Below are 18,135 nucleotides of genomic sequence, written 5' to 3'. Positions count from 1 at the left end.
GAAAAAAAATTGTTTTTCTTACTTTAAATCGTAACATCATGTATTAAGTCAGAATAATGCGTAGAAAAAAACTATCAAAATAGTTAGAAAATTTGAAATGTGGGGCAGGGGGATGTGAAAAACACAACTTCGAGTAATTTTTCGGCTTGAAGTCTCAAAATTTGTTCACTCTGCAATTTTCATTTTAGCGGTAGGACTTTCGGATTTCTAAGTTTTCAGTCTAATATTGGTTTGATAGCCGAGTATAAATTATACGATTGCCAGCAACCTACAAAAAAGCAGCTTGGTCTAGTTTGACCAAACTAGTTAAGCATTATTAAAATGTCGCAATCATATATGATTCTAGAAGTTTACTGCGCTCTAAAATAGCATCAGTAGCGTGCCGAGGGGGCGGTGAAGGCGACCCCCCCCCCTCCCCTGCCCCCTCAATTCCGGTTGCCAAGTTTATCAAAGGGTCCCCCTTTGGTATAATTTTACGAAATTCATTTTTGGCTGGCTGACCTCAAAATTTTTCTAAACGCGCCTTCGGTTGAAGCGTGAGCGCGTGCCAAAAAACAAACGCAATTTATTGGTCATTTTTTAAAAGAAAGCTCAAATTTTCATAAAATACGTCCTTATAATATTTTCGGAGATCTCAGAAATTCAGTTTGGTCGTCCTGAAAAAATGTCATCAAAATAACCAAAATGTTTTCGAAAACCCGACCCCCCTAGAAAAATTTCTGAGTACTCCAGACAGTCATTACTCCTGTGTCTCCTTGTTATCGTTAAGTTATTTTGACTACGTTTTGAATTTGATTTGATCAAACCAATAAATGAAACCGAGATTTTATAGCGAAAACAAGTTCAAGAAAATCAACGCATTTGGTTTAGTTCATCAATTCTTAGTTTATATTAGTTTTGTTCATAAAACTTTGAAGGCTCAAAATCTATGCAGATATAAATTGAAAACTATTTCTACGCAAATCGCTGTCAAGGTAAAGCATTTTTTTGCAGAAAACATTTTTGCTGGATAAAAATTTGATGCGCTTTTGGCCGCCAATGTTATTTCGGGAAAAGATTTAAGAAAAGCGCCTCCCCTGAAAAATTGTCTCGTTCCTATTACACTCGTTTTCATAGAAGCCACACTTGAAGAACTTGTCAGATCTTTGACGATCGCAGGAAATCATCAATAACCGAACGTTTGTTCCGACTTCAGCAACTCAAAAATAAAAAAAAAACGTTTCAAGAGAGTCTGCTAGCGGAACTTTTTGATACCTTTTACAAAAAAGAGGAAAAGTGCTGATAATCGTCAGCACAAATCGACGTACAAAAAACTGTTTATAAACTTAGGTTGGTTTTAGGCAGCAACAACTATTATGAAAAAATTGTTTTATGCCTCAACTTGAACTATAATTCTAAAATCTTAAAAATAAACAACAAAATTTGGCTGTAAATTTAAAAAAAAATCAAGCTCAGAAGCGAAACGGCGAAAAATGTCTTAAAGTTAGTAGTTAGCTTACATAGCAGCTAAACAGTTTGATCTGCTGTAACTAATCTGAAAAACTTTTTGCGACACAAAATAATCAAAAAATTGTTTTTTTCAACGTACAAATTATTAGGTTCGCAACAAGTAGTATTTGGTCTAAGGAACAGATTTGGTCGCAATTTGAACAAAAAATCTCGCAAAGACCAACACGATGAAAACAACTGACTATTCGATGAAGAAATCAACGAAGTTTCAATTGAAAACTAAAAGGCGGAAAATCAACGGCCAAAAACTTTTTCGTTTTTCAACCGTCCTATATAACATGGTTAGAACCCTAGACGTTATGTTTCATTGAATAACATTACCTTGATTGATTAAAAAACTAAAAATATGCCAAAAATATTTGAGAAGAGGAGCGATGGGGCAAAAAAATACCTTATTTTCATCGGGGAGTACAATCCCGGACACTCCCTATGAGCTTCAAACAGATGCTGTTTTATTACAGCATTTGGGAAATTGCAATCTACAAAATGATGTTTTACAGGTTATAATAAACATCACACAATTTTTTACATTGTAATACGGCTTTTTTCCTGAAAAAAAAAGAATCGAATTTAAGAAATTTGATCTCGCAAGTGCGAAGAAAGACCTACCTAAAAATTTTTCACCCTTGAAATAAGCAAGATTGTTTTAAACGCATTTAAGATACTTCATTCCAGTCAAAAACGTTGTTCACAGAACTCGCATGCAAAAGCGTACTATATATATTACTTGCATTGTTAAATTCATTTTTAAGTAATATTCTGCGCATTTGGTGCAGTTGTAACACCAATCTTAGGGACGACAAAGGCTTGCAGATTTATGTAAATCGGGACCTGTTTTTTTTTCGCAAACGAAAAATTTTCGGCTATTTCGGAATATCGCCAGTCATCTTATTTTGTCGACTTAGTTCCCACAGAACAAATTTGTTGAAGGTTCATCTTTTTTCGATAAAATTTCATCTGTTGAAAGTAATTGGAATCCTGGATTTCTTTTAGATTTGTTTTTTGGGAGCAATTATTTCCTTGAAGTTTTTTTTGTCAATTTATTAGAACGTAATTACAGTCATGCATTTGTAGATTGCAGCTCCTACTCAGAAAATATCAGCTGAGTAATAAGAAAACCTCAGCGATTACAAATCTACTTTTTGAGTGAAAAAATTAGCCATTATTTTAAACAATTTCAAAAAACAGATTCATACAAAAATGCATCCTTCTTTTATTTGTGCTGAGGCTAGCGCTGCAAAGAGTTACTAGTTATGCATACATAAAAAGGTGCATAAGCTATTTTCCGTGCATGTTTATTTGATTAATCTTATTACTGGAGCGGCGGCAATGGAAAAGATTCGAAACATTGATTGAAAATTATCGCTTAAGGCAAGTTAGATTCAGCATTTGAAAACATGAAACTATCAAAATTAACGATAAAAAACTAGCAAAAGTGCAAAAACGAGGCAAAATGCGAAAACAAAAATTGATTGATTTTACAGTAAAATCCAACAATGATTTAAACGTTTAGCCATACTTGTCAACGGGCCGGGCTGAGGTTTTCAATTTTGTCAACGGGCCCCAACGGGCCTTACTTTCATTGACTAACTAATGTTATGTTTCAGTGCGAACTGTACAGCTTGCAGTGTGCTAAACGACATGACTACTAAGTTCAATGCCGATTCACAATTGAAATGGTTTCCATGGCTTTTAAAAAAGGTCTTTATAAATAAGTAAAACAATTAATTAAAATTGTTTTGAAACAAATTTGTTTTTTACCAAAAAAGCAGCAACGGGCCCCAACGGGCCGATATTTAATAAATTCCCTGTTTATCGGGCCTCCAACGGGCTCGACTTGAATTATATCGGGCCAGGCCGGGCCGGGCCTCAATTATGGCGGCCCGTTAACAAGTCTGCGTTTAGCTCAGGTTTTAAAATATAAACAAGGCGTCAATTGAATTCAAACAAACAAAAAAGGTAGAAAGGCGCATCTTGACACTATATTCTTGATCCACATATTTTTTTGACCTTTGGATTTTTACCTCCTGTTTATTTTTACCCCACATAAAGCTTCTTTATCAGAAATCAGCAAAAAGTAAACATGTTAAAGGTACGTTTTTTGCAAAAATCGATTATGTTATTGGTCAATTAGTATATATGAAAAACTTGATTCACATCTTTGACAATATTTCCTGACGAGTCATATTAAGACAGCGAGGCGAAGTTGAGCTTTGCACAAAAAAATCAAAAAATTGTCTCCAGTCAACAGAAATTAAAACATTTGGAAATTATACCAAAAACAATCTGGAACTAAACTACCGCCACCGTTAAAAATTTTATTAGAGCATTGGGAAAATTAGAAAAGAAAGTTTAGCATGAAAAAAGATCCGTTGTGGAAAATAAGCCGAAAAAAAATAAGATGACAGACAATAGTCTGAAATAGCGGAAAATTTTAGGTTAAGAAAAACAGATCTCCGACTGTAATCGAACTTCAGGACTTTGCTAGTTTAATCATTGCTGTTACAATTGCACCAAAAGCGCAGAATGACCCTTAATTTTGAAGCTCTTAAAAAGCAAGTGAAAAAGATGCGTCGTTTTCACGTGGGAATTGTGCACAAAGTTTGTTTTTGGAAGAAATAGTCTTGTACGCGTTCGCAACGTCCCTGTTTATCGCAAGGGTGAAAACCTTATTAGCGTTTTTCTTGCTTCTTTCAATCTGGTCCTTTCATAAAACAACCCTTCGTATCACAGTGTAAAAGTTTGAGTGGTGTTTGTCATAAGAAATCATTTTGTGTAGTTCAATTTACCAATTGCTATAAAAAACAGAACTTGCTTGAAGCTCATAGCGTCCAGAGTTCGACTTCTGGTCGGGTTTTAAATTTTTTGGTTTTATTTCCAATCGATAAATTTGCTCTGCTGGAACATAATATCTTGGATTCTTACCATGGTAAATATGACGAAGACTAGATAGGATAGAGGAAGTCTCGGGTTTATAATTTACTATGAAAAGGTATAGAGAGCACTTTAACTTAACGCTCATTTTAATTCCTTGATTACTTAACGCTCATTTGAGTCATGGTTGGTATCTTGCATAGAAATAAAATTACACCCATATGCAGAATGAAAAAAAATACACCTTTTTGAAGTTGATTAAATCAATGCTTATATCTGTTACTTAATAACTACATATGTCATTGGCAAAGTTATGCTGATCAAATATTTATGGATAACAGTATCTATAGTGCAGATTAAAATTATCTGGACAAAAAAAAACTGGAAAATTGAAACGCGTTTTTTTCAAGTTGGGATAACACTGGACGAAAATTAAGGTGGACAAAACTTAATTCGAATTTTCCAAGAAACAAAATGATGCACTTTATTTAACAACACGCCAGTTTTACACAAAAAAATGATCTACTTGGCTTTTTTTAGTTTATCAAAAATAACGCCAAAACTATCGTTTTACTTGCTATTAAAACTATATCAAAGTGAGCCTCTTAACTAGCCCAAACAATTTGAAAAAGGTATAGTTTTTTCAATTTTCTTTTTTTTCCTTATCAATAAAGGTCTTTTTTACAAAACAACTCATCAAATTTTTGAGAAAGTTTTTCAACAATTTTGCACTCGTTCCTCAAAATTTTCGTTTTTTAATTTTATTGCCTTCATAAGTCATAATAGGCTTACTTCGCTATATTTTTTGATAGCAATCGAACCGATAATTTCAGCGGAACTTTTGATTGACTAAGAAAAGCCTATTTCTTTAAAAATCATTAGAAGTTTTTTTATGTATAGGGTTGCGAAAGGTTACTTGACCGTAGATTTCGAATGGAATATCAATCCAAAAATCTCAAAATTTTGCTATCACAGAAATTGCAATCATTTAATCAACTCTAAGAAGCAGAACAACTTTTCTTTTTCACTTTTTTATAGATTTTATAAATTTTGGTTTCGATGGTACTTTCAGAAATTCTGTAGAATTCGCTGCCAAACTCAGGCAAGCACAAAAAAACTGGCGTAACTACACAATTTAAAGCCCCATGTGGAATATCCAAAATTTAAAGTGCATGTGAGACTATGTAATTGGAACATCTTTTTTTTTTAAATCGATTTTGTTTATGGTCAATTGTTATATGAAAAACTAGATTCATCTTTGACAGTGTTTCCTGACAAAACATACTAAAAAAGAAGCAAAGATGAGCTTCGCACAAAAAAAAATTAAAAAAGTTATTTCCGGTCAACATAATTCAATAAATGGGAAGTTATTCTAAAAAACAATCTGGAACCCAACTATTTGCACCGTTAAAAAGTTTATTCGAGCATTGGGCAAATGAGAAAAACAAGTTGAACATTTAAAAAACCGCTGGGGAAATTAGGCCTAAAAAAAGAAGGATGACAAAAAATTTCGTTTTCGATGGTATTTTCAGAAATCCTGTAGATTTTACTGCCAAACTCAGGCAAACACAATAAAACTGGCATAACTACACCATTTAAAGCCCCATGTGAAATATCCAAAATTCAAAGTGCATGCAAGACTTTATGTAATTGGAACATCTTTTTTTAAATCGCTTTTGTATATGATCAATTGTTATATCATCTTTGACAGTGTTTCTTGACGAATCATACTAAAAAAAGAGGCAAATATGAGCTTCCCACAAAAAAATAAAACATTGTTTCCGGTCAACAATTCAAAAAATTGGAAGTTATTCTAAAAAACAATCTGGAACTCAACTACCTGCACCGTTAAGAACTTTATTACAGAATTGGGCAAATGAGAAAAAAAGAAACACTTAAAAAACACCCGTTGTGTAAACTAGGCCTAGAAAAAAGGATGACAGACAATAGTATGAAATAGCTGAAATTTTTAGTTTAAGAAAAACAGATTTCCGACTGCAATTGAACTCCAGGACTTTGCCAACTCTATCATTAGTGTTACCACTGCGCCAAAAGCGCAGAATAATCTTGGAATTTGATTGTCACAAAAAGCAAGTGAAAAATATGCAACGTTAAACGCACTTCTCGATAATTTTGATAGCAATCGAACCAAAAGTTTTAGCGTAACTTTTGATTGACTAAGAAAAACTTAACTTGATATTTTGGGGTAAAAATTTGAACCCAAATTTTGCAAAAAAAAAGATAAACGGCGATCTTTTTTTGTCAAAAGTCAAACCAATTTTTGAATTAGGCACTTTACTTTTTTCACTTTTCATTCGTTGTTAGGATAATTTCAATGAGCATTGTATGTTTTCTTTGCTTTAATTTTTAATAAATAAATTCTTTAAAAAATATTTCTTTACAATTGCGCCAAAAGCGCAGAGTAATCCTTGAATTTCAATGTCACAAAAAGCAAGTGAAAAACATGCAACGTTATATGCACTTCGCTGTAATTTTGATAGCAATCGAACCAAAAATTTAAGCGTAACTTCTGATTAACTAAGAAAAGCTTAACTTGATATTTTGGGGAAAAACTTTGGACCCGAATTTTGCAAAAAAAGCTATATTTCTATCTTTTTTTTCGTCTTAAGTCAATCCAAATTGAGAAATAGTCACTTAAACTTTTTCAAATTTCATTCGTTGTGTCAGGATAACTTCTTGTTATAAATATTTCTATAGAAGATCATTAGAAGCTTTTTTTGGATAGGGTTGCAAAACGTTACTTCACGGTTGATTTCATACCTAATATCAATCCAAAAAGTCTCAAAACTTTGCTTTCAAAAAATTGCAATCATTTAACAAACTCCAAGAAGCACAAAAAATTTTGTTTTCACTATTTCATCTATCAAATTTTCAGCTTCGATAGTATTTTAAGAAATCGTTTATATTTCGCTGCCAAACTCAGGCAAACACAATGACATTGGCATAACTACACCAATTACAGCCCCATGCAAGCAACTTCGCAAGAACTTATACAACAAAATTTTCGAGTTAAACAAAAAAAACCTGGTTTTATAAAAGAAGTTAGGTAACCTTTAAATAAAATTTAATTCAGGTTACTTTCGATTGATTCGTGCGTTTTCAAGCAATAATCACATTCGCTTTTTTTGCAGTTGCATTTGTTTAGTTTCGATTACAGGATAGAGATTTAACCATTTTTGGGGACAAATTAATAAATCGATGTAGCAACAAACAGAAAATGTGCGATTCTGCACTTTGAGAACACCATCGAAAACGCCAAAAAGAAAAAGGCAAAACAAAAATAATAAGTTAGTGAAAATTAGTTACCCCGACGCCAACCCAGCTTAAGTATTCGATCATCGAAGTCGAGTCTTCTATCAAACTGTGCCACAGACACTTTACAATTCAAAATATTAGTCACCCAGAAATCAAATGCGAAAAAAGCCTAACGGAAAGCACGTGCTATTTAAGTGCTAGTACTATGCCGTAAAAGAGCCACCAAAATGCACACTTCCATATGCGAATTGGACTGAAAAAGGACCCGTAATATAACACTAAGCTTGAAGAATATGATGGTTGAGCTTCTAACAATTTTCGTCTTCCAACATTGAAACAAATAACAAAGAACATAGCAAACAGATAGTTGGAAAAGATTCAATGAAACCAAGGAAACAGAAAAAAATACAGACTTGTTGTTTGAATAACCTCAGGTTTTAGAATTTCTTAATAAAAATATTAAGCTTTAGCGCTCATTAAATTTTGAGAACAATCATCTATCTTAACAAACGTTCAACGACTCTTAATAGTTTTTGTCCGATGGAGTCTATATAGTTAGTTATACAGTCACAACACACAAAGTTGCAGTTTTGTTATTGGAACCAGAAAATGAACGAATTATTTTGACATTTTGGTCGTTTCTTCGCCAACTACTTAAGATATAGGGTTTAAATTTTGACAAAAACTAGATTAAACTATTTGGAAGGACTTTGTCGAAGTGTCGAAAACCGTTTTGAAGGCATAAACTAGCCTGTGAGTCATAACTAAATTTATAGATGATCTTGCTGTGGAAATAACCTTGCAAACAAAATAAGGAATTTGAATTTATGGGCTAAAATCAGCTCTCTCGGAAGATAATGAGCTTCACTTACTCTATCTTGAAAAAACGACAGAATATAGAATTGAAAGAATTGAATCTTCCTCGAAATATGGCTTATTTTACGATTCTTTAACTTTGGCCCGGTTAAGTCCTTCCAAATAGTTTCATCTACGATTTGTCAAAGTTTGAACTCTCTATATTGTAAAGTTGCAAAGAAAAAGTTTAACTTCTATTTCCCGTAACTGTAGCTGGGATTAAGCTTTCTTCGCCTTCCACAATTATTTCATGTCTTATTTTTTTTTTAGAATTTTTATTCAGATTTTTTCCCGCATTTTGTTGCTTTATTTGTTCTTTTTTGCGTCTTTCTGCGATGGTGAAATTATTTTGCAATGTCTTTTTAATAATACAATTTAAAGCGCAATTTCAAGAAACTAGCTTCTAACCGTTTGTAAGCGGCTTGTTTTTATACTTGATTTTTTCGCTCTGTGTCGCCTCTACGAAAAATAGTACTATAAGAAGGAGACCAATTCCTCAGGGTGGGGCCTCCTAAAATTTGTACCCAATTTGAGTAAAAACATTACCGGTTACAAGCCCAGATTGAACAAATAAAAAATATTATGTGCAAAAAAATATTCCGCATTCACAACAATTAATATTTGCATCACGGATGTTTACAATTTATTTCTGCACAGATTTGAGCCTTCAAAGTATTGATGAATTAAACTCCGATTAATAATTCATTTAGCTTAATTGCATTTCATTCTGTTGCAGCTTTTAGGACAACGGCGCTGGATATGGTTTGTAATCAAATGCCAAAACAGCCGAAAAAAAGTATTCATTAGTTAAGTTGTAGATGTTAAATATTTAAAATATTGTGCCAGATTCAGAATGCGGTTCAGAAATATAACTCTGATCTCCCCAAAACAGTGCACCGTTGTCCAATGCGTTAGTTGATTTTAAGTCGTTGCTGTATAGGTTGATGTAAAAAGTTTACAAGGTGGACACAAAAACAAAAGCAATAAATCACTAGATTTACAAACAACTGATAGCATCGATTATAAGCAGTCTCAGCTTTGAGCACGCATTCAAGAAAAACTCCAGAAAAAGGAAAACAAAAATTGGCACAATCAAATCTTTGGAGCAAAAATGGAGAATGGAAGCCATTCATTTTCGCAATTATCGCTTTGGAAGCGGTGGATAAAAAACCCTCGTGCAATAATGCGCTACTCATTACTCTGACTGTACTTAGTCTTATATCTAGGCCCAAATCAAGGAACGATCAAAGAGTTTATACAAATTTATACTTTGATTTTAACAAATATCAGAAGCACACTCACACTTCAGAAGGAAAAAGGTTACTTTTTTTATCATACATACTGTTTTTTTTTTAGTTTTTATAGCTTTTGAAACAACAATATAATAAGCGATAGATCGAGTTTATTTAGTAGTTCAAAAAGACTCACATCTTAATTTAACTTCATTTCATTTCATTTCATTGATCGTCTCTCTGTTCTTGGCTCAGGTCTGTTTATTAGACTGTTTGTCATCTTTGTGTTCATCGTGGGATTTCGGCTAGAACAGCCTCGTGAACACTTCGCCGTACTTGGCAAACACGAACATCAGCACCCATCCTAGAACCATTCCGCCGCTCTGCAACATCAACATCTTCACACTCGGAGCTCCTTCGTCTTCCTCTCCGCGTGAACTCTTTGGCACATGTTCACGCGAATGATTGTCTTTCAGTTTGAAGTCCACTTCTGAAGTGTCTGCATGGCCGTGACTACTACTGCTCCTAAGTTTCTGGAACTGCGCATGGGAGTTCTCCTGCTGGTTTGAGGGGTCTTCCCTGGCTGCATCCGACATCTCTGGCATCTAAACAACCGAATCAGTCTATCTTACTTTTCCCACTTTATAGCTCTTACATCGAATAGAGACGATTGAGAAATTTGATCTATTGATTGCTTCATCTGTTGAAATCTTAACTACATTTTTCAGTTCCAGGGTCGAGCATATTGGAGAAGAATAAATGGTCCTTAAACAAATCATTAAATTCTGCCGTAAGGAAATCCAAAGCGCTCCATTTTCATTTTCATTAGCAACTTGGGTTGTATTAATTCAGCCTGATCTGATAAAGTGCACCGTAGTAGGCTCTTTACACAGGTGACGCTTTCTTCTCGAACACAAGCAAACAATAGCAAAAGCAGCTTCATATTTGAAAATATTTCATGAGAAAATAAGCTTAAAAAAAGAATTCGCCGACAGCCGGACTCTTTTTTTTGGAACTTTTTACGACTGAAAAATCAAAAACTTGAGATCTTAACGTTTTTAGATTTTTTTCATCTGTATCTCAAGTAATGCGTTCTTGCTAGAACTTATAGCGAGAAAAACCAAGGTCGTAACTAATGAATTTGCCGGTGAACGAAACAGTGTGTGAAAAATTTTTTAAAAAAATAAAAGATCGACACACAGTTCACAAGTTGCTCAGTCGCTCTTTTAAAATTGATATATTTATGTTTTCATTTTGCGTATTTTATGACATTGAATTCTGCTTTTACATACTGAAGTTTATATAAGTTCGATATTCTTTGTTGACTTGTACTTTCCGATAATTACGGTTAATTTACGCATGAAATGAAATGTTGCCAATCAACCAGCTACCCGAAACCGATCTACCTCAGAACCGAAACGAGGCAGAAATATAATGTAAAGCTCCGCAAATAAAATTTTTATTTCAAATTTATGCGAAATTACATAAGTAAACATGTCAGAATTTTTTCGTCTGATCTATTATCGCCTCATTTTTTAAAAGCTTTTAGTCTGTTGTGTTGTTTTTCGTCTCATACTAAGTCGGCTCCAATTGCTATTTCTAGGATTTTACATTCGTATACATTGCGAGATGATTTTTAAAACCTTGTTGCTGCTTTTTTAAAAGTTTTGTTCTCATTTTTTGGTTCAATTTTTAATTATTGTATATTTTTTATTGTTGCAGACTCAGAAAATTCAAAAAAAAATTTCGAAAATTTTTGAGTCTTTCGAAAGAAAACTGGCTCAACGTGCATTATCGTTAAAAATGTCTGGAACATGTATGATAGCCTAGCTTCATTTCTCACCAGGAACAAATGTGAAAACTGAAAAAATGTTTAGATTTAAAAAAAATGTCGATTTTAACCAAAGAAAAATCCAAAAACTATCGAGAACCTTCCATAACAGACTTATCACCGAAACCAAAAAAATTAAAGAAAAGGAGCAAATATTAGCATTGAACGAGTGTATGCATCAAGAAATCTTAAAGGTGGAAATATCGAAAACGTTGTTTTATCTATTATAAGCAATAATTCAAGCTTTCAAACTTATTTTTTCAGCTTTCGGCACAGTTGAAGAAAAAAAATATATTTCGGCACTGTTCAACTTATTTTTTTCTCCAGTCTTGAACAAATTTTTTTTGGGCATCGTTTTCTTTCGGTACTGCTGAACGGCCCCGGACAGTCTTTTCCATTAGATTATGGCTCAACTGAGTGGACATGAAAACAAAGTTAAAGAGTCTTTGAAAATGCAATAAAAGAATTGCAGCAATAGCATGTCAAAAAACATGATATAGATCCCTTTATATTGATTTGACTGATAACGTCGAACCAAATCGTGAACTGAATATTTTAAGTTCATTATCACACTAAGTTAAATCTTATTGCAACCACTTAAATGAACAGGTGTGTTTTATGAAGCTCTTAGAGGGATTAAAACTCCTTAATAAATTGTATAAATAGAACCGAATCAATCAAAAGCAATTTCAGAATATCCTTGAAACTTGGAGATGTTTTATCTGGGTAAAATATTTGTTCAATAATCAAATGCAATCAAAATTTTGTTAAATGAAAACTAATGAAAACGATGAATAGAGAACAAACATGAATTTTTCAAAAAATAATTCAGACTGAAATGAGTCAGTGAGCTAGATAACCAAAAGAATTTCTTTTTCCATGCCAAGATCAGCTTAGATTTATTAACATTCACTTTTAAGAGAAGCTAATTAAAAACAATAACACTAACCATATCGACTAGAGATATGTAGAGGAACATTCCTCCAGCTAGTCCGAAAATCCAGCCGCTAGCTTCTGCCAGTTCTCCCAGCAGAATGCCGACGAACAGACCGGCGAAGCAGCTGGTGGCGGAGAGGAAGTTGTAGAAGAGAGCCTGTTTCCAGGTCATGCCTGCATTGAGCAGAATGGCGAAGTCTCCTAGTTCGTGAGGCAGTTCCTCACATATCACTGCCACTGAGGTACTCAGTCCTGCCACGGTGCTAGTCACGAAGGCAGCACCTGAACATAATCACTTTAGACTACTAACACATGACAGCCGGGTCGTTATATCTGTTAAAGTGTAAAAGACACTGCAAAACTAACTACACCCAAGGGTGGATTTAGAGGAAGCAGTCAGGGATTCGATCCCCTCACCAACTTAAAGGTCCACTTTGCTATTATTTTATTGCATCCATTTTTGGCCGACCCAACCTCAAATTATTGTAAAGGTATACCAAGGTATACTTGTTTAGGAGAGCACAGTGTTTTTTCTTCAATGTTGAGTGTTTTTTTCTTCAAAAGTTTGTCAATTTGAAAATCCCCCTCGAGAAAATCCTAGATCCTCCCCTGGCAAGATCCCAATAGAAATATTTTTCTTTAAGATCCTTTGTTTTGTAGCATGGCTTCACCGAAACAGCAAGTTCCTTATTTTATCAACGTTCAACCCAATTGACTTGATCAAAATAATCAGCAATTAATCACTTCCGATTTACATGCCATCTGTAATAAGATAAGATTTGATCAAAAGAACTAACCAATTGCTAAGCCATCAATGAAGTTGTGAATTCCATCGCCAAAAATAACCATCCAAGCTACAGTAGCTGAAACATCAAACCTTTAGGTTACTCAACTGCATATATGAACAGCATCACTAACAGGAAGGGTCGCATTTTAAGTTTTTCAGCTTTGCCAACTGACCGGTGAACGAACTGAACTGAATGTACTACAGGAATTTGAAAAACGACTAATTTTTATAGCATTTTCCAATTTCGAATTGGGAAAAAACACCAGTTAAAATTTCCATCAAAGAGAACCTTTTATGATTGACACTCTTTAGATCAGTCTTCTGATAGAGCTAATTTAAACCGCTGATCAGCAAACTACTAATTTGGATGCCACTGAGTAAATGAAAAATAGAACGTTTTTTTTTAATATGTTATTTTCCAGAATTTTTGGCATCAGCGCTCGTATACGAATGATCCAAGGCCGAATAGCGTATTTCGCTATAAAAAAACTGGTAGAAAATATTTAACGGTCTTTCCATGAAAAAAAATTGCAGATATAGATATTTTCGAAACCATCAATTTCCTGCATAAAACTAGCGAAAAAGAAAGTTTTCATTCAAATATACTCGTTACCGCTAAATTAAATAGCTTAAATTATTTTCGCACCTGCTTATCAGAAACCTAAATAAGTTTAATTTGAAAAAACTGGACGCATACATGTTTTTATTTATTCTGCTTGTAAATCTAATCTGACCACTTTTACTTCTGTTATTGGAGATTGATATTTGTCTTCTATTTTGCAAATGAATCAAAAATATATCAAAATCAATTCGCGAAAACAATTGAGCGTGTGCAACATGCAAATCTTTTTCCTGAAAAAATAACACCACTCGACCTAGTTTCTTATCTTCCTATTTGACAATCCGTATATACAACACGGGTCTAGGACAACAGGCCGACATAACTGCAAGCCGAAGGGACTTCGGGCCGAAATTTAAACTTTACAAGTACATCAAAACGCTCATTTTTCATCTTAACAATGTTAGTTTTCAAAATTTAAGCAAGTTTAATCAATAACAAGCTTTATTCCAGACAATGCACAACTTGGAAATGGCATCCGTTTGTTACGTCAGCCGCATTTTGAATGGAAATTATTATACACAATAAAAAATCTCGAATAATATTATAATTTTTAGCTCCTAAACATCAATTAGAGGTTCAAAATTTATGAAAAAGCCGATAGCTGGTAAAGAAGAAAGATCATGAAATTGCGAAACTCTTTAAAACAGTCTTAAAGATCTTGAAGGCTCAAAAATATTTCGTAATTTGGAGAAATTTTTTTGGCTCAAAGTCCCTAATTTAAAGATTCGACTGGAAGTCCCGTCGGCCTGATGCCCGGCACTCATATAACACCAGAATCAAAAATAAGAGAAACTTCTCATTTAATTTCAGAAACTAGAAGCTTGAAAAAAAACTTCAAAGCTCAAACGCTTGAATGCAACCTTTTATACTCAAGTGTCTCATAAAATTTTACAGATATCTAGATGATTCACTTTGAGCATGTATTGGTTAATTCATAGACTTGAATTTTTCAATGATTTACTTAAACGCGATTATTAATTTTTAGAAGAATCAATGAACAATAAATCAACTAGCCAATAGGCCTCGAGGTGTCTACTTGGTGTCCATGTTTGCATCCTCCTGTGTTTTTCTTGTTTTTCTAAAACAAAACAACCGTAAATGCTTAACTGACAAAACAAACAACCATAAGCATCAGCATTGAATTGACAATGAAAGTGAAATGAGTGAAATGCATACTTTTCTATTGTGTATGTCGCTTCCTCCGTTCAGGGGATCAGAGGGCGAATAGGAGTCGGTGCCATTGTGCTCTGTCAGATGAGGGTCCGCTGCAACTCCCACGTCTACAGAAGAGCAGGCTGAAATTACACGCCACCACACTCGTACATACATAGATATACAAAAAAGCCAAAGACACTTGGAGGAGTCTGACAATAATAATAAACATAGCCAACTGACAGTTGGAAAAGAGTAATGAACGCAAGAAAACTGAAAAAAAAACTTTATTTTTCAAAAAGTTTCAACGTTTGAATTTCGAAAAAAATAGATGTCCTTAAAGCTCTTTGAATTTGTAGAACACTTTATGATGGACACTTTTATGTTAAAATTAACCCAATTTGAGAAAACTGGATCAATAGGTGAAACTTTTGTTTCACTGGGAAATCTGATAATTAATTTCCAATTTCGAAATTAGAAGTCGATCACGTTTTTCGTGACCTTTACACTTTTGCTGTTCGATAGTGGAGTTTGACTTCCTTTTAAAAATGGAAATGCACTGAACCTTAAAAAAATCACAAGTCAAACCGCGAAAAATCAAAATTGAGCGTGAACAAATTTTAAGACTTTTTCCTGAAAAAAAAACAAAAAAAAAATCAGCAAGACCTATATAAGAGTACTAACTACGTTCATTACTCTTAATAATAATGCACTTTAAACTATACTGTGAGGCATTCATGTTGATTTCAAGTGAAACATATCAGCTACAGCAAACAGATATGCTGTTATATCAAATCATTGCGAGATTATCTTTGATTGTTGTTTTTCCCGAAGGAAAAGAAAATATCTCGCAGTAATTAAACCCATTTACGTTTAAACGAGGCAGCCATTTTTACAAAATTTTTCTTCAAAGTCCAGCGTCAAACTATTTTTGTAAATAGAAGAAAGTACATGGAATGAATGAACTCACGAGAGGTGTCGCTTTCGCTCATTTTATGACTAGTAGTCGGGCGCAGAACGACAGTCGGCTCCTTGCAGCAATTGTCCTCGTAATGATAGTTGCGCACATGCACTGAGCAGATTGGCGGCAAGCCCTGAGAAGTCGGCTCCCCATTTTCATCCCGATGCTCATTCTTGAAGCGATTCTAGTTAAAAAACTCTTATAAATCTATTTATTAATAACTTTTACGGCGCATTTTGAAGTACAATTTGAAAATATAATGAAGACAGACATCCTAATATCATAGTAAGTTATTAGATACCTAGAACTACCGGACTAGCGCTGCAAATGATATCGTCGACAAGTGAAATCGTATACAATGCCATTTTAGACAGGTGCTACGAACAGATGCTTTTTTTATTAGCCCCCGGCCTGCTCAGTGCAGGGCCAACCATGGGGGAGGGGGAGATGCCATCCATTTTGCCGCAGCCGGTCCCACCTTGAGGAGGCGGATGACACTGGGACCCCTCCAGCCGTGACCGAAGCCGGATTCAACGCATGACCCTCGTGTTGAGAGACATGTGCCTAACCCACTCGACCACGGATGCTTCAGGAACAGAGGCTAAGCGAAGCCTCGCGTCACTTCCAATACAGAAACTATTGAAATCGTCAAAGAAAATAGGAACATTTTTCAGGAAATAATTTTCCAAATCTAGCAAAAAACCGGAAATATCTTGAGCAGATTACACAGGCAAGGCAATTACTTTATGCTATGCAGATTACCTTTTGCTCACACAGGCAAAAAAAAGAAGAAAAAAGTTCATTTTCGTTTCATCTAAACCAGCCAAATGAATCCAGATTTTGAAACGAAAAAAAATGAACTTCAGCTCCCATTGAACATTTGTCTTTGTTGATAAAAATTTGAGTTGTGCTATGAAAATGCTATCAAAACGAACACACTTAACAAAAAAATTAGGGACAGAATACAGGTGATGGCTGTTATAATTCTTTTCAGCATCAACGAAGAATTGAAACCATATTCAGCACATAAATTTAATTTGAAAAAAAAAAACTAAACAAATTCAGCAAAACTTTGATACCAACAAAGCATTAAAAAACAAACAAACAACTCTCGGAATGCATGAACTTTCAAAAAAGGGAGCATTGGCGAAGTGGTTACGTCACAGCCTCTCTAGGGGCACGTCGTAAGTTTGAGGCAACATTAAGCCAGCTCAGAAAATAAACCAAAAAGCTTATAAATCTTAACCATGATTCAGCGGTTCTCCAGAAAACTTTGAACAGCTCGTATGTTAGCCCTTTCCCTCATTGTATAATCGTGGTTGAATGAATTTGAAGTCAATATCTGGCTGAATTTTAAATCAAGACCTGGCTCAAAAACGATCAGAAAAGCAGCTGATTCAACTTAAGACTTGAACAAATCAAAACAAAAAACGAGATCGATATTTCGAAAAAGCATCAAGACAAATGTCTACGTATTGACTAATTTGCGGCACACAGGGAAATAAAGTAGCCGGTCTTTCAATCGCTCTTTCCACCACTTTTGAAAAAACAATACTGCCATCAAAAGCTGCACCAAAATTTGCTATTTAAATTGGGGAAAATGTGGCCGTGTATTAACACACTACGCTACGATTCTGTACACAAAATATAGCAAGAAGAGAGTTTTAAAGGAGTCACTGAACAAAGTAAACAGAAAAAAAAACTGAATTTTTGAACTTAAGAAAAAACCTGGCCAACATACAGTTGGAAAAAATAAATGAACGCATGTAAACAGTAAATAGATTTTTTTGAAATCTCAACTTTCGGATTTCAAAGAAAAATACATGTCCTTAAAGCTTTTTGAATTTCTGGAACAAAATATGATTGCCCCTTTTTGATAAAATTAACCTAATGTGAAAAAAATGGATGAATGGGTAAAATTTCAATTCATTTCGCTGAGAAAATTGATAATTAAATTCCACTTTTGAAACTAGAAATCGATCACGTTTTTCCTGACCTTTACACTTTCGCTGTTAGATAATGGAGTTTGCCTTATCGCGACCTTTATAAGAGTCTGAACTACGTTCATCGGGTCATAAAAATATCGCTTTAAATCTATTT

General features: G+C 34.2%; 1 protein-coding gene across 3 annotated transcripts in view; it reads right to left on the bottom strand.

The window, feature by feature from the left end:
- Positions 1 to 9,023: 9,023 nt before the first annotated feature.
- Positions 9,024 to 18,135, bottom strand: part of LOC134841257 (metal cation symporter ZIP14-like) — a 379,452-nt gene continuing 370,340 nt past the window's right edge. For 2 of the 3 annotated variants that reach the window (XM_063857115.1, XM_063857117.1), the window contains 6 exons: positions 16,045 to 16,219; positions 15,099 to 15,217; positions 14,937 to 15,000; positions 13,311 to 13,376; positions 12,527 to 12,795; positions 9,024 to 10,351 (listed from right to left, as the gene is read on the bottom strand). In XM_063857115.1, the coding sequence (XP_063713185.1) occupies positions 10,052 to 10,351; positions 12,527 to 12,795; positions 13,311 to 13,376; positions 14,937 to 15,000; positions 15,099 to 15,217; positions 16,045 to 16,219 (993 nt within the window). In that variant the 3' untranslated portion in view covers positions 9,024 to 10,051. The remainder of the gene's footprint in view (positions 10,352 to 12,526; positions 12,796 to 13,310; positions 13,377 to 14,936; positions 15,001 to 15,098; positions 15,218 to 16,044; positions 16,220 to 18,135) is intronic. The other variant, XM_063857116.1, reaches the window with a different exon arrangement.

The sequence above is a fragment of the Symsagittifera roscoffensis genome, chromosome 3, assembly GCF_963678635.1.
Source record: "Symsagittifera roscoffensis chromosome 3, txSymRosc1.1, whole genome shotgun sequence".
In the NCBI taxonomy this organism is placed as follows: Eukaryota; Metazoa; Xenacoelomorpha; order Acoela; family Convolutidae; genus Symsagittifera; species Symsagittifera roscoffensis.
Note: the sequence above shows the minus strand (reverse complement) of the source record. Positions and strands in the feature narration are given on the sequence as shown.